Raw genomic sequence first — 21,237 nt, 5'->3', positions numbered from 1 at the left:
ACAAGCCCAGTACCAGCCCACTAACTCCGGTGGCAAACGCTGCACCACTCCCTGCAGTTTGAAATGCCGGACGTGTCTGATTGAGACAATTCAATCCGAGAGAGAGAGATGACCCCAGAAATGCAAGAAGTGTCTTTCTAGCAGCACAAACAGCAGCTGGGGATGGGAGCAGCAACTGGGATGGCTTCACCGCAGGTCAGCAAGCCGGCAGCGCACTCAGTCATTGGGGGAAATCACAACTAGCATTGCTTCAGGAGCAGAGGTAGAGATGGTGCCAGCCAAAACAAACAACGCTTAGAAGAATTTAATAAAGGAAGATCAAGGCAGGCGCCTCTCCCGTGACCCTGCAGCACTGAGCTGCTTTTCATTAGGGTAACTTTGCCCACTCAAGCACGTCTAAGCCCTGGTGCCACGGTGAGTTTCCTCCACCTTGTTGTGGGCTCTGCCACATAAAGCAGACAACACCCTGTGCCAAACAACTCTCCAGACCCAGGATCAGCTGCTCCTGCTGAGAGAGGAACTAGCCACAAAAATTATTCAGCCTTAAAGATGCAAGCTAATGAGAGTAGCACTGGGGAATGGTGCTAGACTGGCAGCCCTGGGGGCTGAAGGCCTTTTGCCATTCACAGAACAGGGTTTATGTCAGGGCACTAGCAGGGCAAGCTTCCCAGCTGATGTGCCTCAGAACAGATCTCAGAATGCAGGAGAGGGCAGCGTCCATGGCCCATTCAGTCCTTGCCCTCTGCTGAGACTGTAAACCAGAAGACCACGAGTGGACTGAAATGGTCTCATTACACCAAGGCCCATGGTAATGTCTGGTGAGTCTTTCCCTGCCGCTTTAAATGCTCTGAGTTTTGCTGCTTCGTAAAGGGCAGCAATAGGTTACCAGAACGCAGAACAGAGCACCAAAAGCTGCCTGCTAAGTGACATCACTGGGACATAGAACCTTCGCACCAGTGAAGTTCCTTGAGCGAGGGGAATCAAAGGTTAACGTGCAGCTGGTAATCATTTGAGCTCTGGAGGAAAGAGATTTTCCATGTGTGCTTCCCATCTCTCCAAGGGCCTTATTCAATACTGGCACAATCATACCCTCCCTCTTTCACCAGGATCTCAAACTAGCTTAGGACTTCAGGACTGGTCCTAGTTTCGATGGGGCCTTTTGCAAAGCAGGACTTATGAAGCCCCATGCAGATCCCTTTGCACATATGACCAGCCCTGTGATCTCCATGGTACATGGGAAAAAAGTTACAGAGAAGCCAGCTAGCAGCACAGCCAGCAATGCGGGGAGCAGAGCAGGGCTTTCTCTTACTAGGGGAAGGGAGTGAAGCTGAGCAGGGCCTAGAAGGCAGTATGAGTCATTAGGCAACACTCTTGTTGGAGCACGTACAGTCAGATGTTTGGCAGTGGACTATGGGCTCCCTGGCTACGTGCAGCCCTATGTGACCACAGGTGGAGGCTTCAGACCCCACGGCCCATGACAGTGAAGAAGGAGACTGGGGCAGAAAAGACTTCACTCTGTGCAGCGGTGCTATTTTATAATTAGGGAGAATTTTTAAAGGCCCAGGAAGAGTAGACATGACTGACTTTTAAGGTTTCCCCCTTTCTTCTACCATCCAGCTTTGGCCACTGGATAGCAGATTAAATGGGCAACTGGTTGCCTGTTATGTAGCAATCCTTCTAGTCCAAGGCCTGTTTTAAACCCTGCAACCCCACAGGCTTAGGTGGGGGGATGCACCCGGCAATATTAGGCCTGTTTGCATACTACTATTCCATTCAGCCCCTCCACAGGGTGGTTAGACCGCAGCTCACATTGCGCAACTGCGAGAACCTCCTTCCCAAGTGCTGCCCTTTCGGTGAAATGAAAGAGCCAGGACCTTTGTCTTTCTAGAGGGCAGTGGAGGATGGCTCTGCAGCAGGATAAGGAACTGGAGAGTCTCACGCAGCTTCTAGGAAAACAGGGATGCAAAAGAATTAAACAATGAAAAAGGGAATCTATTCACAGCTAAGTGGGCTAAACCTCCCGAAGCAAGAGGGGGCTTATCTAAGAGAGCATTCTTCTCCCAGGAGGTTGGTTCAGCACCTGCTCTATCACTTTGTCAGTGATCTCCAAGGATTAGCAATTCAAGCCTATTGAGCGGTAACAGCAGGCAGAGGGAACAGGGTAGGTGGGACTGCAACTGCACTGAAGCCTGGGACAATCAAGTTTTGAGCTCCAGTCCAGAACAGGGAAAAGGGCCCATTTACACTCCCCATTTTAACCTGGCCATAGCTAACTCCTCAGATTCAGTTGTAACTGTGATGAGGACAGACTGTGAGATGCTGAGCTGGTGGGGAGGAGAGGACACATGCCTGAAGAGCCCCAGGGCCCCAGCCTGAAGCACAAGCCATGTCAGAGACCATACCTGTGCTGACTGAGCACCAGATGGGCCAGCTGCAAGACCACAGAAGACAGCATCGCCCTGCTTATGTAGCACCAGAAGTTGGAGCCCTGCACACGGTAAGCTCAACCCTCTGCCCAAAGCTGGGTTCTGAAGAGGAAGCCAGAGCCTCCCCGTTTGAGGCAGGATAACGCTTGGGCCATTATTCAGTTCTGCCAAGAACCCCATTTTCTCCCATCACAGATGGCAAACTGGAGCACTGAGAGATGGCATTTGAATGACCGTGGGTCAGGATACCTGAGGTGGGACGAAATCACAGACTTGCAGCTGAAACACAGTTTGGAGACTGCAGCCCTGAGACCTGCAGAGTAGGGAGAGGGCAGAGTGAGCTGGGCCCAGGGAATACATCCCTCTCTCCTCACTGACAGCTAGAGGAAGAAAAGGAGACAGAACAACGAAAGAATCGGCACTTGGAGACATACACAGAAAGGAGTTTATTTTCCCCACCACTGGAATTATGAAATCACAGCAGCAGCGTTCAATATTGACAAAGTAGCCCAACACCCCTCTGAGATAATGAGAACAAACCCAAAGGACAGGGGCCCCGATAAAGAACAGAGGCAAATCCAAGAAGCTCTGCAGCAGACCTGCTTGAGACAAGCAGTGGAGAGAGTGATGGGGAAGGGCTAGACCCTAGAGGGAGAGTGTTTTCAAGAGGGGTACATAGACCAATGGCAACACCTTACCATTGGGTGTTCAACTTTAACACAGCCATTCTAAAAGGGGCAACATGCACTTTGTAGGCAACGTAAAGAAAGCTGCACGCAGCGGGCACTCACTGCCCACCAGCCCAGGGCACCCAGTTCAGCCTTGTCAACACCAAGGGAAAATGTCAGATGTGTAGCTCCCTCCAGGGGCAGCTCCTGGTTAGGCAAGATGGTCATAAAAATCCACCTGCTCCCCCATCCACGCTATACCTTCCATTGGCACTTCTGCTTCCGGGGCTTGGTGGGTCTGAATTTTACTAGTAGAGACACAGGCCCCTGGTTTTCTGCTTATGTCTCTTCGCACAGCTCTGCTGCTCCCAGTTTCCTTTGGCCAGCCCTCCTGAGTGGGGCAACTTGGCACATTCAAGGGCAGGATATTTTCGCTGGCTGCAGTGTACCTAAACTTTAGGATTCCTCCTAGATTGTAGCCACCTTAGGCTGCCCTGCACAGCTGGGCACTCCTTCAGTATCTGTGAAACCAGGGTCAAGGCCTGAGCGGGAGCTGGTCGCTCAGCTGGGACTCATACAAAGCATTGACCCCAGCTCTGTTACTGCCGCATCAGTCAAAGTGCTCACCCATTCATTCCCAGCCTGAATCAGTTCAAGGACTTGACTGGTGCACTGGACAATCCCCACGTCAGATCCTACAATACTCTAGTCTGGAGCTATTAGTGTTTCTAATGCTCCTGACAGGGAGGAGATTCGGGGGTGGGGGAGGAGTGCGTACGCATGGTCAGGGTAGCATACATGCTTTCAGAATACACAGGGGCCAGTAGACTTGCTCCTGCTTCAGCCACTGACAGTGTTAAAGCTTCAACTTTGGCAACGCTTGTATACTTAAGACATCAGGGAAGCACTCCTACAAGTCGACCCAATGTGTATCAGGACTATTACTACTGCTCAAAGCAGGTTGGCTTCTAGCTCTGGGCACAGAGGTTTCTAGGTCTTCCTTGATGTCATTCTTGGCAGGTCACTTCAAGCAGTAACACAGGAAAGCAGTGTAGGAATCTTTCCTATTCAATTGGCTAGGCCTGTTACTTCAGTAGTAACTTCGCCAGGTAATAACTGAAGTAGCACAAGGTAACTTGATAAGACACCACACGCTCATTCTAAGGTTCACTTTGATGTGAGACCTTGAATATCTAATCAGCCTAGAGTTCACTTAGCAGCAGCCTGCTCTCTGCTCATGCTTGAAATAACTGAATGCCGGAGAGACACTGAGAAGAGGATTTCAGTTCCAGGTGTAAGGGAAAGACAAGGCAGTGTCTACACAGTCTCCTTCCTAGGCTAGGAGGGAAAGTGTTTGGTGATAAAGAGAATTAGATGCCAGCGAGGAGAGATGGAGCTACACAGGAGAAGCCCCTTTCCTCCCCCTGAACTGGAGGAGAGTGCGTGGAGAGTTCTGAAAGCAACAAATGTGGTTTGGAATCGTCTTTCAAGAGGCATAGGAACCAGTGAAAATGGCATGCTGCTAAGCAAGGGATGTAGAGAGCTACTGACGACACAGTTACTTGAGGCTGGAATTCATTGGCTGCGGTACAGAATTGTCCTTTTAAAGCATCAGAGTTGAAAAATGAATCCCTGCTCTGTGATTGAGGCGGTGTGCTTGCCCCAGTTCACAGCAAACAAATGGGCACCTTTTCGAAGCCAGCCACCACATTGGGTACCCTGGGTGGCACCCTTAGCAGAGAGGCCAAGGAATGAACAAACGGATTTTCCCAGCAAGTGCCTCCAGCTCAGGACTGAGGCACATTTATTGGCCAATGTCTATGAGAAGCTTGCATAGCCCACATCTGTGCTGTCTCTACTGTGGTGCGTGAGCAGATTCTAGGGCTATCAAGTTGGCGTCTTCACCAATAATCTTTTTTTAGCTTTCATAAGGGGTCCCATGAGGCACAGTCTAGTGCTGCCATGGTAGTGTAACGCAGCATTCCCATCTTTTCAAAGTGTAATAATGAATCCGCTTTGGAAGCGAATAGATCTTCATGTTCATTAACCTGAGACCAGCTGTAGGAAAACTGCCACCACTCGGCACTATGGGATAGATGCTACCTTTCATAGGCCCAGGCCTAAGGGAAGCGGTTAACTGCACTTGAGGAACTCTGTGTCTTCAAACACTTCTTTTAATAAATATTTTATACTCACCAGCTGGCTTGGAATTCAAGTATTTCACTCCACAGCAGAGCAAAGATGTTTTAGAGACCCACAGCTAAACATACTGTCCCATGAGTATGCTGGTGCTGCTGTCACATCACCAAGTCTATTGCAAGGGTGTGGCTAAGCTGCGGTACATAAGTGTTAGGGACTCCAGAAAAGTAAACTGCTGCAGGAAAAGAGTAGCAATTTTAGGAAGACGTGGCAAAGGCAGGAGCAAGGGGGCTACATTGTCCATGTCCTGGACCAGATGTGCACATTCTGATCTCTGCAGTAATATGCTACTGGAAGTGCACGGACTGCTACGAGCCATTCCACAGCGTGACATCTATGCACGCTTTAGTGCAATGCCCCTCATTCTGAGGCTGCTAATTTATAGCAGCGCTGCCCTGCCACAGGAGAATGCTCATGAATGTTATCAGAGGAATGCTTTGCCACCAGCACTTTTGTTTCGCTACCAGGTACAAGGGAGAGTGTACACGCGCAGAGTGGCATTATATACCGCAGTAGGTGAACATGGCCACTAACAGACTTGAATCTCCACTTGAAAATGTGTGCTATAGGAGATTTGTGCAATAAGGGGATCCCTCCTCTCCTCAGAAATTCAGAACTCACACCATATCTGGGCAGCGTAATAGTTAAGAAGCATATGATGAAGTTTACTGAGAGGAAATAAGTAGTAATGTAAAGGCAGCCTGGGATCACAGAAAACCTTACAATGAGTATTTGCTTGTGCTAAGGAGGCAGCCCAGGTACCAAGAGGCAGGTTTAGCCCTTGCAACATTACCCTGTGTTGAGATCATTGCTTACAGGGTACATTCCCAAAACCAACCAGCGGGGGGGTGAGCAGCAGAATTCAGAGGCCCCAAGCCCCCAAATACTGGGAGACCCCAGTGACGGAACAAAACAGAAAGACAGACATCAGTCCCAGGAAGCATAAGTGAGAGTCGTTACTATTGAGTGAAGATGCCATCTTCTCTTGTAGTGACTCCCAGGGTCCTGTGTCCCCAACCTGTTGGATCCAGCAACCACAGTTTCATCCCTTGTGCACCAATGGAAGGGAAGCACGGTATCCATCACCGCAAGTGAAGGGTCAGAATGACAGTCAGGATCACCCCCAAGAAAAGGACAAAGGGAAGCCAGGTCTTCATGAACCCCCCTATGCTGCAAGAGAGAGAAAGAGGATTAAAAAGAGACACGGCTGATAAGGGATAATGAGGGTGTGTATGGGGGGTAGGGAGGGAGAGAAATGTTTGGGGATAATTGAAGAGTTGCAGGTTAGAAAGGGAGGAACCATCACCCTAACTGTTGACTCATATTTAACTTGTCATCCACTATGACCCCCAGATCCCTTTGCGCAGTATTCTTTCCGAGGCAGTCCTTTCCCAGTTTGTATGTGTGCAACTGATTGTTCTTTCCTAAGTGGAGTACTCTGCATGTGTCCTTATTGAATTTCGTCCTGTTTACTTCAGACCATTTCTCCAGTTTGTCCAGCTCATTTTGAATTTTAATCCGATCCTCCAAAGCATTTGCAACCCCTCCCAGCTTGGTATCACCCACAAACTGCATAAGAGTACACTCTATGCCCTGATCTAAATCACTGATAAAGATATTGAACAGAACCGGACCCAGACTGATCTCTGCTGTCAGTTCAAATCCAGCCCAGCAGTTAGCACTGGCTGGCTATTTGATGTCTATATGAAAGGGGATGGTCACATCAGATCAGTCCTAGGTCATAAATTCCCATGTTACAAAAATGCAATGAAATGTTATTACAGCTGGCAACTTGAGTAGCGGGGCCGAGGACTGACTAAGGCACAGGGACTGAACTCCCCTAAAAGCCCCTAGAGGCTCCTCCAGAACAGGGGTAAAACACATTTGCAGGACAGTATTGGGGAAGCTTGTACTCTACTGCCCTGCTCTATCTGTTCTGCGTCTACAGAGGATCACATTCCCTAGGACTGAGAAACTGGCACTAAAGTTATTCTTTTTAAACAAAGCCCAGGTGAACGCTATTATGGTGCTGAAAGCAATTTTGGTGGTAAAGGTCTGGGAGAAAAATCCAAAGAGCAGTGGGTGGACATCCTAATAAAAAAACGGGACTCATTTTATTACAACACAAAAGAGAGAGAAGAAAATCTGTGGCTGACATAGGCCACTGCCAAGTATGGTCACAGTTATGAACATTACAAGCGGTGGCCAGACCCAGGGTCAGGCAGCCAAAGACTTCATGGGGAGCTATAGACTAGGATTTGCTTTAGATTACACTTTTCATAGGTCAAACCCCCAAAAGCACTTCACAAAGCAAAATGTTAAACACTAGTATCTCAGGAGATCACAAGCTCAGCAAAACCTCACACACCACACCTTGGCCTTTAATGGAGATATAGGGTTGCTCAGGACACTGGTGATCTCTCTTTCCTCTTGAGCTTTCACCAGTCATGGGAAGCCTGCTCTTAACATCTTGGTAAAAAGGACAGCAACCCTGCCAACTTAGCTGTGCGCTAGTGTCAGGATTCCTCATAAGCACTGAGCCCACAATCATCCAGCCAAGAGCAGGTATGCTATCAGCTGAGCCCTACGGTCCTCAATACACAATTGGAAGACATATGGGTGAAAGCTTAACCACTTCTCTCTGGGGTGGCGAAAAACACTGAAGGATCAGAAACTTTGAGAAGCTAGCCCTTCAATAAACAGATCCCCTCGCCTGCAGGATCTAGACTGGTCTGCAGCTCACCTTACATACTTCCCATACAGGAGAGAGAGGAAGCAAAGTTTGATCATGTTCCAGGAGCTGCTGTTATCGTATCTCATTAGGTTTAAGGCCAGAGCCACATGGGAGTGGCAGTTGTCACAGCAAAGATTGTGCTATAATAGAAAGGGACATGAAGTTAGAATTTTTCGGTCTCCATTAGGTTCCTCCAGGTCCGTCCATCTTCGTTCTGGGGCAGGATTGTCCCCTAAAATTAGCCAGATAATAAGTTCTAATAGAACTCAACAGGACCCCAATCCCACTGGTGCTTTTGGATGCTAGTTCAGAACGAACTGCTGAGAGGGTATATTCCCCAGGGCTTACTCCCAGTTTAGCAGTAAGTAAGCAGAAGGATTCTGATTCCATATTACCTTAGAGATGGAAGACCAGTGCAAGAACATAAGCCTTTCACGAGGCAAGTGTGAAGATGCAGAGACATGAGGATAGAGCATGACACAGAAAACAGTCAAGAACTGGCTTTGATCACATAGCTCTTATTAACTGCTTCATAAAAAGGGATCAGCCCATCAAGAAATTTCATTTCACAGATGGGAGAAGAGCAAGAAACATTAGAAGATTTGTCCAAGCTCTTTAAGAGTAGCATTTTATTAAGAAAAAAAATACAGGATTTTCCTTGTTTCACTGCACCTGGTTAAATCAAGACTAGCCTATATGCAGGCGGGGCAGCAAGCCTTACCATTCGGTGCTTGTACTCCTCAGAGGCATCATGCACAGCCGTATCCCAAGCATTGGGACTGCTGGAGTACACTTTGTTTGGATCCAGTTTCCAGTACCTGACAAGGAAGACACAAGAACCCCCAGTTTAATCACTACACCTTCTGTTCTTTCAGTTTCCTTTCCTTCCCCATTAGGGGGCTATTTAAAGCAGGAGTCAGCAGACAAACCCTCAGTCATTCATTAATGAGGCTCAGTGAACTCAAGGAACTGCATTGTTCTAGAGAGGTGCATGTGATAAGAAGGCATCAGGAGAACCCCACCCCCCACCTCCAACCTAAAGCAGTTACACCTCAGCTAGCAAGGGATTATTGTACATGTGGAACAAATTAGGTTCTGAACTCCAGTTTTCATGTGGAATTTAAAACCCTAATTCCATCCACATACTTGTTTATTTGAATAAAGTCCAAAAATCAGGAGCTGATTTGCATCATGGCAAATAAAAACATCAAAACCAAGATGGGAATATTAACTGTTTATCACTCAGTTTTTGATATCATTTACTTTCAGCAACTGATTGCCACAAATTCTACTTTAATATAAACTCTTAACCGCTGTAATAGTCATGTAAATATTGACTCTCTCATTATTTTAATATCATAACTTTGCAGTCATGCTTCTAATCAGATTTAATTTAATGTTCTCTCTTGGAATGCACAGATACACTAGCTGCCCCTTTGAATTAGGGCCTTTGATCTCTGAGACTGTTACCTATATTACTACATATTTATGTTGGTTTCAGTTAATTAAGGACATTTCCATGTGAATTTGTTAAAAGTTTAATAAAAAGAAACAGCAGCACTTACTTCACTGGCTTCCCAAATGCCATGTTGTCTTCCTACATAAAGGAGAAAGGAGAATACAGACCACACAAAATTCAATAAATGCATCTTCTCCTAGCCCCCTCAATCTCTAAGTTACACTAATATTGGACCCCTGATTTTGACCCAAAAATGGCAATATTCACCTGTATTGTGGGATACATCAGACTAACCCTTGTCACTGGAATCTAATGCTTCTCTGGAGGTACAAGAGGTCAAAAGACACCCTTCCCTTATTGCTCAATAAAACAAATTAGCCCATCCTTGATCGCAGTAACCAGCTTATCTGCACTGGCCAGCCCTCAACACAAAGGTGACTAACATGGCTGTATCTGCCCTGAATCTAATACAGGGTTAGCCAGTGGAAAAAAATTAAACACACAGCAGTTCTCTGCTCTTCAGGGATTTATGCAGCAATTATTTCAAGCTTTCATTTCACTTTGGAAATGTGAAACACCGAGAGAACCGTTCACAAGCATTTGAGGAGGGTGGGCACCAGGCCAACTTCAAATTCCTCATTTATCAACCAGAACCATCACCTACTTACGGAGACGTAGTAAGGGCCCGCAAAGTCCCGAATGACTCCAGCTGACGTACAGATACCCATGTGGCCGATGATAGGGAAGAGCCATCTACCAAGATAACAAATGAAATGTCGGCGTCAAATGTCTCACCCTGATCACACACTCCGTCAGAAGATTGCTAGAATGGCTACATCAGGGGTTCTCAAACTGGGGGTCGGGACCCCTCAGGGGGTCGCAAGTTTATTACATGAGGGGTTGCGAGCTGTCAGGCTCCACCCCAAACCCTGCTTTGCCTCCAGCATTTATAATGGTGTTAAATATATTTAAAAGTGTCTTTAATTTATAAGGGGGGGAGGGTAGCACTCAGAGGCTTGCTGTGTGAGAGGGGTCACCAGTACAAAAGTTTGAAAATCACTGGGCTACACAATGAACTGTGTGGGACAAAGACAGACAGAGCAAGCAAGTTAGAGGTAGGTGCTGGGGGTGAGGGGGGAAGAGACGTGACAGCTAATAAAGCAGATCTGAGCACAAATTGGCAGAGGCTAGGTCACACAGGTACACACATACAGGTAGGAGAATATAAAAGCAGATAATGCCCAAACCCACACCACCCGGACAAGCAATTCTACAAATTTAGGTTTCTTTGCATTGACACCAAGACTTTAAGCTTTTAATATGATTAATTGTAGTTATTACAAAGACAGGAGTCTCAGGGCCTGCTGCTGCTCTCAAAATACACCACTGTGCAAGCCATCTGAAACCAGGAAGGAATGAGCACTTCAATCTTTATCTGAAGCAACCCCATTTTAGTTTTTCTGGGTAAATGCACTGGCTCTAGAAGGAAGCTCTCTTGAAGACAAATTGAATCTCGTAAGTTATCAATGAAAAAAATTATTAGGTCATCTAACCCATCTTTATACCAATACTTACAATCATACAAATACTTCAATACCACCACCACCTGAGAGCCCTAGTCACGGACCAGGTCTCCACAATGCTAGGCACTGTACAATTACAGAACAAAAAGACGGCCCCTGCCCCAAGGGGTTTACTATCTAAGTTTGGGACAAAAGACACCAGGTCTGTTTTTCACTGAAAACTTATTGTGTCTCCCCCAGACAATGGGCTCCCACCACTAGGAAGAATATTTCCTAGCCTAAATGGTCCTGTTTTTCCAAAGGTTTCTTGACATCAGTTTATATTTTTATCTAATTATCTTGTGCTATCCTAAAATCTTCTCCTCCTCCTCGGTATTTACAGCCTTTGGGAGCTAGCAGAGTTACGTCCCCACACCCTAAGGCTATGTCTACACTACAAGTGCTACAGCGGCATGGCAGCAGCACTGTAGCTATGCCACTGCAGTGTAGACGCTTCCTACTTCAACGGAAGGGGTTTTTTCGTTGTAATTAATCCACCACTCCACAAGGTGGTAGTAGATCTAGCTGCGTCTATGCCAGAGGTTAGGTTGACCTAACCACAGCATTCAGGGTGCAATTACTTTCATAGTCCTGAGCGACTGTTGCTAGGTTGATCTGATTTTCAAGTGTTGACCAGGCCTTAGTTGTTGTTTAGCGCTAAATATTTATAGGCTGGGCTAAGCCAATCTCCCCAACCCCCTAATGACTTTTATTTACTTTTCACCATTTACACTATTTATTCTTTGCATTTCACTATCTTGGACAACGAAAACAAACCAGACAGTTTCACTTTTACATAGGGGGAGTTTTACAGTCAATTTCATTTTTTGATTGCCAGGATGCTGTTGGGTCTGAAGTTCTAAACATTACAGAAGACATGTCTACATTAAAAAGATTACCTAGTTTTTAAACTCTAAATTCAGATATGGGGACTGAATGGCCCATGTGACTGGGAAGAGAGGAGGAAAATTTGATAATTGTGCCAAACAACAAGAAATTTCACAGCATCACAACCATCTCATGAGATTTCTGATGATTCTGCAGGAAGTTGTCAATACTGACATGGGAGGGGAAATCCAGGAGAAAGAAAAGATATCCAGTGGTCTGTTAAAAGGATACATGTCTTACTCCTTAATCAGCTAATTAAAAAGCTGAAAAGATTTTTTCTTCACTTTTCTTTTTTAAACAGTACTTTGGGATGAGATGAAGCCTGGAATGTTTAAGCAGGTGAAAACAGGAGTTACAATGAAAGTTGGTCTGCAACCTTAGAGCATTCATTAACATGAAAGCTGTAATATGGTTTTTCTTCTCCACCTGAGGTTGAAGGGTTATCATTCAGATATCTGGTACACTGCATAAAATATCTTTTCTCCCCATCTCAGCTCTGCTACAACTATTCCCTAGCCACTAAAAGAAGCAGCAAACAAATCAAAATAATTTCATTATGGCTTTGGATATTTTAGTCAGATTGCAACAAAAGGTTATATTGCTTTCAAATGCCTCTTTCTAGTGTGCTGATTTTGCATGTACTTGTTTGGTCATCACTAGGGATGGCTGTGTTTGGGTTGTTTCCCCCAACTGCATGAAAGAAAATTGGAAAAGACATGCCAAAAATAACCCAGCCATCATTATAAAGGAATTATAAATATTTTTTTCTCAAATTGCTTCAAACTATTTAATAAATCCACATGCTGCTACAGTGGGCATATCAAAAGCCAACTGTAAAAATTCATGCAGCTGCTCAGAAGCAGCCTTGACAAGAGACCATGCCTTCTTATAGAAAAACCTGAAGTCATGAGGTTTGCACTCGACAAACGTACACGTTATATGGTCTTAGCGAGGAGAAAAGCCACAGAGAAAGTAGCGATTGTGAGTCGGCTCCTGGCTGCCCTAGTGATCATCCATGCTCATTGTAGTGGGAAACCTATTAGATTTGAAGCACAGGAGAGGCAAGGGTGGGGGAAAAAAACCTTCATGGTTCCTAATTGTACCCCCAGGATCCACCATTTCTACTCCCTGAACCAGAGCCATGCTTCACAGGTACGATATGTATTTAGGATAACTGGCCAGGACTTTCTATAGACCTCATCAAGCTACTCCCTGTCAAGCAGGCTCTCCTGTGACCATCCACACCCTGACCCTGGGGCTGTACGCACTGCCTCTGCAGCACTGACCGTTCTGGCAGGGCTAGGGAGCTAGACACTGAACATTCAAACCCAGGTCTCCACCCAATGGAGCACCATGGCTTTTAGCCGACGGCGCTGGTACCTCAGCTAACATTTTTACTACAGGTTTCAGAGGGGCAGCCGTGTTAGTCTGGAGCAGCGAAAACAACCCGGAGTCCTTGTGGCACCTTAAGAGACGAACAAATTTATTTGGGCATAAACTTTCGTGGGCTAAAACCCACAGCCGATGAAGAGGGCTTTAGCCCACGAAAGCTTATGCCCCCAATAAATTTGTTCTTCTCTAAGGCGCTACAAGGACGCCTCGTTTTTACGACACGTTTTGTTCAGCAGAATTTGAAGCGTTTCCCTAGGCCACGGTGTTTTATTTTTGGTTGGTTGGTACCACCCAAGGTAGGGATTTAAAGAGCGATGCTTAGGCCACGATCCCCCACCACAAAGATCCCCGTCCGGCGGGAAGAGGGCCTCTTGTCAGCCGAGCTTACGTCGCTTGGAATGGAGCTAAGCCCCCCCCGGCCCGGGACAGGAAGCCCAGGCTCTCCGGGGCTCAGGAAGGGGGGCTCCGGAGGCTCAACGGGGAGCCGCATCTGGCAGCCCGCGGAGAGAGGCGCCCGGGGCCGGCTCCGAGGGCACTGCCCAGGCTAAGCCGCCCCGGAAGCGTGACGGGGGGTGGGGGTGGGGGCGCCCCTTGGCCCAGTTACCGCGAAGGGGCTGGCGGCCGCCCAACGAGTAACGCGGGGCCGGCGCCCAAAGCAGCCCGGGGACAGGGCAGAGCCGGACACACGCAGCCAGGCCCCGCGGGCGGCAGCCGAGACCCCGAGCGGGGCCCTGGCCACCCGGAGCCGCCCCGCGGCGCACTCACGTCAGCACGGGGATGGGCGTCCACACCACGCAGTAGGGGAAGCGGCCCCGCTCGGGCTCCAGCCCGGCCCCCGGGCCGCCATTAAACTGCTTCATCTTCCCCCCCGCGGCCTCCGCTTCCGCCATCGCCGGGGAGCGCGTCACTTCCTGGAGACCGCGGGCGCTTCCGGGGCCGTCTGGTAACTAGGGAGAGCGGGGCCTGCGCGCCACCTTCTGCCTCGGCCTTCCCTGGGCCCTCTGGTCTCATAACCCGCCCCCCCCCAGCCACCCTGCCCCCTATATCCCGCCCCCCCCACCCCCAGCCCCCCCATAGAGCCCTGCCCCAGAACTGGAGCTGGGCCCCAAGGTGCACATAGGGCCACAGATCCCACCCCTCCTTGGGGTGGGGGAAGCACTGTGTCATCTACATACCTTTGGAGGTATGGGCCTGCTTCCTGCCTAAACCCCTTTGAGGACAGGGGTCAGGCCCGTGCGTTTCCTCCAGCCCCTCCTGCAGCAGGAAATTGGAGGTTGCAACCTCCAGAGCGAGACTCGTCCACACAGGTGTCGGAGGTGCTGATTCAAGCCCCTGGCTCCTGGCAGGCCACCTCTTCTAGGTTATGTCAGCCCGAAAGCTGGTGCCTGCCAGTGGCGTCTCATCCGCATCAAATCTTGCATCTTTTCAGGGTCACGTTTCCACTGCTGGGTATGACGAGATATTTATATGAACCAGCCACGCAATGAGCCTGAACCAAAACTCCAGATCCAAATGTTCCCAAGACTCTCTAGCAGCTCAGATTTAAATCTGAGTTTTGGGACTAAGCCCTGCTCTAGCTGGACTGAACCATACCTGCCTTTCAACGGACAGGGACTTTGCTATTTTCCATACCGCTCTTCACCACAGCTCTGTGGAGAGTCTAGAATAAATAATGAAAAAACAGCCATAAGGATTGTGTGTCATTAAAGGGGTAGTCCTCTAAAGGGTGGCCTAGTCCTCAAAAAACACAGCCTTATGTTCTTAAAAGCAAATCTTTCCCCTACACCTACAAGGTGGTGCAATATTTCTTTGACGGATTTAAGTGCTGATTCCTTCTGGAAAGGAAATGCTATAAATTCATATGAATTGGGAGCTACATCAAAGGCCCTGGCTGGATGCCCAAAAAGGGGAATTTCTTCATTTCCTAACAAAGTACTACCTACAACAGCTTGTGTCTAATGATGCCAAACTGAAGCAGCAGGAATAGCTATGTATTGTTCATTAGAGCTACCCCTGAGGGATCATCTCTTTCTTTCTCCTCATAGAAAGTCTGCATCACTGATGTTTCATTTGCATTGTGACAGGCCCACGGATGGCTGGAGCACTCCCCATTTGGAGCTGGTACAAGCTGTCCCCTCTGCAGGAATGACAGATTTCTCTGCTTTGCCTTCTCTTTGCAAGTCTCGTCCAAGGTTTCAGAATCCTTCGTTTCTGGTTCATGCTGAGAATTTATTCATCCATTGTTGCAGGAGATTTGGTGGTACTTTTTTTTTTTTAAATGCCACTATCACAGTAGTGCTTTTTGTTCCGCCAGAATAGGGTGTTGTGTTCTCAGTTGCTGGGAGACCCATAAATCAAGGCAATGAGACTTGACAGTGATGGATGACCATAACCTTTACTGATCATGTCTGTATCACATGGGTATCCACTCAGCAGCACTAGCTAAACTCCAGCAAACCTAACCCTCTTTTGCATGTACTAGGCTCAGTGTAGACTCTAGGAATGGTTAGCTGGATCTTTTCTTTACTGTTCCAAAGTCCTGGATGGGAATCTGTAAGGAAAACTTGAGGACATTTATATTAGGTACAAAAGTTAAAAGAAATTAGGACAGATGGGAGAACGTGTAGGGACAACAGCAGCACACCTGAGGGAGGACGGAAATAGGTAACTATCAATCAAGAAGAGAACAGAAAATCAGGTAAAATACAAGAATAACTCTGGGAAGAAACAACACATCCCTGGCCCTTCCATTGTGAATCTGAGCCAAGGATCCCCAAGCATTTTATAAATATTAACTAATCAAGCTTCAGACAGACACATTTCTCTGAGGTACGGCAGGGATTGGTACTGTGTTTAGAGTAATAGTTACAAATCCAGAATCAAATTAGAAAAATAACTCCTTTATTAGGAAATTGAATTCAACTACATGAGGAAGCTGAAAAAGAAATTTATTTATTCCAAGTTCCAACCCCACAACATTCTCAGCAGGATACTGAGGGGTAAGTTGCTGTACTAGTTAGAAAATGGGTTAATTACCTTGTCCAAACCACTCTCATTGGCTCACTGTATCCTGAGAGCAGGACATTTTATCCTAGCTCCTACCAAAAGCTGATGCGTTACCTGGATGAGCGTCACATACAGCACATTCCTCTATGTACCCCTATTATACTTCTAGAAGTCCTTGGTTCCTCCTTACACCAAGATCTGTGACTATTTCCCTTCAAGGTTAGAAGATTGCTGTGGCAGGGTGCTGCTATTGCAGCTCACAGGAGCAATGAGTAATGTTTAAAGTGTTGCAGAGTTAGAAGCCAGCTGGTGGAGCTCTGCTAGTAAAAGTCTTGGACTAGTTCCTATGCCTGTATGTCTGGCTTCATTCTGCACAAGGTCTCTTTAAAACACCAAGGGGTTGCAGTGCAATCCAAAGCACTGCATTAATACAAGGGTTGTTTTGGGGATGCAGTTTATTATTAAGAAAGGTTGAGTGTTATTCCCAATAGCTAGCAGAGTATAAATTCATAGACCATGGGGCTCATTCTCAAGTAGGAGATCATGTCCTTCATAGTTGATTTTCCCATTTCAGCTCCATGCCTCTGTTTCTGCTGTGGCCTACACATCTCACTGTTAAACTGAGTTAGTGGGGCCCTTCCTGCCTTAAAGTTAACTGCATTATCTAGAGATTTTTTTTTGGGAGAGAAGTAGCTGGAAAATATAATGTAGGGGAGGAAGGGGTGTTTATATGTTTTAAATGTATTTCAGGCTGGTGAAAAGTTCCAGTTTGAAAACCTTGGCAACTGAGATCCTCTAGCCACAGAGCACATGCAGTATAAAGACCAGCACTGCAAGCTTCCCCCGTGCTCCATCAGGTTTGATTAAGGGTTGGCCTTGACTAGAATTTAAAGATGTCAGCTAACACATTCTGAGAGTCTAGTATAAACAAGGCACTGTACATTTTGTGCTAATCAGTCCGCAAGGACTGAGGGTTCGACTCAACAAGCTTAGCATGTCAGTCTACATTGCCTTACCTACACTAAAAACTGTTAGAAGATGGTAGTTAGCACATTAGCGAACATCCTACCTTGAATGCTGGACTAAACAATGCCTTAGAACTACTACCCTTAGGTAAGAGAGCTACATTCAGTCTATCCAGCTCATTCACTCCTGGATATCTCTACTAATGTTTCCCATAAGGAAGCCAACCGTCACAAGGGCATTTTTGATGTGGAGACTGATCTAATATGAACTGGGTCAACACCCATCAATCCATTTCCCAGACAACAGAGAAGCCTTCGGATTGTAACACCCTTCTTCCATGCCAGGCTTCAATCTGGTAACCTGGAGGTAAATGTTGAGATATTCCATTACCAAACCTCATGAAGAAAAATCAAAGGGAGAGTGTTCCTGCCCTAATAATTCTCCCCTACCAACAAGCAAGGCCAAGCTTGTTTCATGCAGTTTATATGGTCACATCTAGGACAGACAAAACACAAAACCCTTGAGTGTTTGATTAAAAGACTAACTTTTCTGGGTGGTCTAGAACAAAGCAAAGGATGAATAGTCATTGGCTGCAGCACTTAGCAAGAGCGTGAGGGGATGCTGTTAAGATTCGCACATTGTCCTCTGCTCTGGCACCACTGCCCGCGTGAGCTAGTATGCCCATTTCATATTAGTCAACAGGGTGGTTGTTAGTGTTGATAGAGGCTGCCAGCTGCACAGTACTGAGGCCTAGGCCCTCTCTTCAGGCACAGAATAGGAGCGGCCACAGTGGCATCAACAGGCTAAGCTTCCCTTGCAGTGTCATAGAATCACAGAAATATAGGGCTGAAAGGACCTCAAGAAGTCATCAAATCCAGGCCCCTGTGCTGAGGCCAGGACCAAGACCACCCCTAGCAGGAATTTGTCCAAGCTGCTGAAACCTCCAGTGATGGGGATTCCACAACTCCACTTGGAAGCCTATGCCAGACTTAACTATCTTTAGAGTTAGGAAAAACAATTTCTAATAGCTAACCTAACTCTCCCTTGCCGCACCTTAAGCTCATTACTTCTTGTCCTGCCTTCGGTGGGAATGGGGAACAATGACAGGACCACTTCTAGCGATAAAGAGTTTCGTCCTCAGACAATCTGGACTTTTTGGCTCCCTGCTGAGCATGCCAACAACCAGGCCTCTCTTGCAGTGGTGTGGATCAAGCTGTCAGAGAAAGTAGGAACCCAATTGTCCTGGGGCAGGATTTGAACTGATAATTCAGAGATACGTTTCAACTCCAGAGTCTCCTTAATTCCGCACCCCCCACCACCACACACACACACACACACACACACACACACAGGAAATAACCCACACTAGCAGATCACATTTCTTTTTTAGACTCTACAGGAGGGTTCCCCCAGGTAGAAATCCATCCATTTGAAGTGGAGGGAGGGGACAGCTGCAGCGATATCAAGCCTTGCCTAGTGACAATTGGTAGATAGGTCAAGCTTTCATTGTTGCCATTCCTCTCCCACGAATCTGCATAGGATAGGAACAGTCAGCAGGCGGAAGTGGATGCAGTTGGAAAAAGAAGCCGCAAGGAATTCTTCCTTGAATAAAATTAGGATGGGGGAAATAGTTTGAGACACAAAATAGCTGCCAGCATGCTCCATGCATCACCATATGGATGGAACATCAGTCATACACAAGCAGCACTGTGAGAGCAGTACTATATCCAATTACATTTTCCCCCTCCCACCTTTGTTCTTATGCTGGTGGGTTTATTCCCAGTGACCCTGGTCTCATGTTATTAGGAAATGTTCTGCTGTCTCCTAGGCTAGAATTTACTAGCAGAAGTGATCTTGCCACACTTGATTGCAGGCTCATCGCTCACCAGGGGCTCCAAGACCTTTCAGAGAAGAACACATCAGGCCCATCCATTTTGGGAAGGAAGAGCCCCAGGAGTGCATCAGATTGGATTCATCCAAGCAGGTGGCATTTCTTCATAGATAGGACCCAGGCTGCAAGGAATTCAATTGCATCTCTTGCTTGCTTCCTTTCAAGCAGTGGCTAAGATGTTCATAGTAGAGGCTTGAAAGAAGCAGGCATGCAGCCAGCTCTTGTTCATTAAGCAGCCTTCTCTTGAGCCTTGCCTGTTGTGACAGCTGAAGCATTATAGGAGCTGCCAGAAACAAACCACTCAGCAAAAAAAGGCAGCGACGTTGACAAATGAAGCAGCAGCCACACAGGGGCAGCTGATGCCGTGGGCCAGAGGCTGGGGAAACGGTTTGGAATGTCAATTAGGCAAAATTGACAGAGGACACTTGAAAATACTTCCCTTCCCTGTGAAAAGCTATGGTGGGTGGATTTTTTTTTTTTTTTTTTTGGTGGCTTGTGCCTTCTGCAATCTGACAGCCTCTAAACAGGAGCAGAAATGTCAGATTCTTCTTTCTGGCTGTGGTGATATCAAGCAGGGACACACACCAAAAACCAAGGCTGCTCCCTCATCCCATCCTTTAACAATGAGGCTTCTCTGGATCAATGCCATTTCAGAGCCGCACTTTCCCCTCCCTGCCTCTCACTTAAGTTGGTGCTCACCAATCCATGTGGCAGCTTCTAGGTGTAGCAAGTGTGAAAAGAGTTACGTTTCCAGTGGAGCCATGATAGAGGAACAATCCCAGAAAGCCAGATGTGGGATCATTCAACTCTCTCATCCACAGCCACCACTGATTTCAGTAAACACAAACACACTGAAGAGCCCACACAGGGCTCTTCATCCCCGTTCTTGGCTGGCACCAGTGTGGTCCAGAGGCAGCCTCGTTTCATGTGACAGTGAGGACTGTAAGCCAGGCCTGTCCTACTCCTAAGGGGACTAGGGTAGGGACACTACTTTCAGAAGAGAGATTTCCCTCATCAGAAAGCAGCTTGCTTTGTGGTGTGCTTCCAATACTTCTTCCCACCTCCCGTTAGAGATGAGACACAGCTTAGTCCCACTGACCGGGTGTCACTGCAGTACTAAACCACTAGATTGTAATGTAAATCAAGCAATGAGGCACCACCATTTCGCGTGGGGGGGGGGGAGGCAGCAGTTTTACCTGCATTCATGGCTGAATTCAGCCCAAGAGCTATTCATCACTATTCCCTTCCAGGGGGCTCCAGGGAGCCTACATTTACCTCTTCAGCATTTAGAGATACACAACCTAACCTCTCCCTGTTCTTAATTGCTTCCAACTAGCTCCTTCCATCTTTACCACCACCTCTCTGCCCACAAATTCAGCCCAAGAGCTGATGCAATTATTAAAACACACTAATAAGGGCATAGTTGATAGAGTGCATCTGCTGGTGTGATCAAGTGCATGAACTGGAACAACTGCAGGCCAGAAGCCTCCTGCCAGAGTTACTTTCACCTCTGAAGACACTCTGCCAGAGGAGGCTTAACAGCAGAGACGAAAGTAAAGCCCGCATACACCTTTGTGACTGATTCAGAAATACACAGGGCATTTCCTGTGCAGTCAGTCAGTGAACACTTGGTTCTCTCCTTATTGCAAACTACCCTTTTATACAGCTGGGGAGAAAGCAGCACTGAACGAGCAGTGCGAGGCTGAAGATAAATGGAACAGATTTTTTTTGTCTAGTAGCAGGTTGCCAGAGCTCAAGGTTCAAGTTATTTTAATAATCTCACATTGAGTAGAGACTGGTGGTTGACTAACAGCACGGTTCTGGTAGGTTCAACTCTCTGGTCAGCCAGCTGGGAAACCAGACCCTCTCAGAACTTTCTTATGAAGATTAGTATTAAAGAGCTGTCTCTTAACAACCGGTACAAGGTGTGAACAGAAAAAAATGGAAGTCAGGGTGTTGGATAGCTATCTTACAGCAGGACTGAGGTGCCTGTATACCCCAAGCACCGGATGCCGCGAAGGACTGAACACCCACAACGCTGGTAGA

General features: G+C 47.1%; 1 protein-coding gene across 1 annotated transcript; it reads right to left on the bottom strand.

Annotated features, from left to right (window-relative positions):
* Window positions 1-2,853: 2,853 nt before the first annotated feature.
* On the bottom strand, window positions 2,854-14,236 carry TMEM222 (transmembrane protein 222). The gene is made up of 6 exons (XM_073317589.1): window positions 14,094-14,236; window positions 10,155-10,239; window positions 9,593-9,624; window positions 8,749-8,845; window positions 8,037-8,167; window positions 2,854-6,463 (listed from the first exon to the last, which is right to left on the bottom strand). The coding sequence occupies exons 1-6, from the start codon at window positions 14,216-14,218 to the stop codon at window positions 6,376-6,378; spliced, it is 558 nt and encodes a 185-aa protein (XP_073173690.1). The 5' UTR covers window positions 14,219-14,236; the 3' UTR covers window positions 2,854-6,375.
* Window positions 14,237-21,237: the final 7,001 nt, after the last annotated feature.

Source organism: Lepidochelys kempii, chromosome 19, assembly GCF_965140265.1.
Source record: "Lepidochelys kempii isolate rLepKem1 chromosome 19, rLepKem1.hap2, whole genome shotgun sequence".
In the NCBI taxonomy this organism is placed as follows: Eukaryota; Metazoa; Chordata; order Testudines; family Cheloniidae; genus Lepidochelys; species Lepidochelys kempii.
Note: the sequence above shows the minus strand (reverse complement) of the source record. Positions and strands in the feature narration are given on the sequence as shown.

What these genes read in the sequence shown, in the direction of transcription:
- TMEM222 (XM_073317589.1), bottom strand. Translation starts at nt 14,218, where the DNA reads ATGGCGGAAGCGGAGGCCGCGGGGGGGAAGATGAAGCAGTTTAATGGC. An exon ending in CGGGCCCTTACTACGTCTCC is followed by an intron (nt 9,625 to 10,154) that starts GTAAGTAGGTGA and finishes TCCTTTATGTAG; the next exon opens with GAAGACAACATGGCATTTGG. An exon ending in CTGTATGGGAAGTATGTAAG is followed by an intron (nt 6,464 to 8,036) that starts GTGAGCTGCAGA and finishes TCTCTCTTGCAG; the next exon opens with CATAGGGGGGTTCATGAAGA.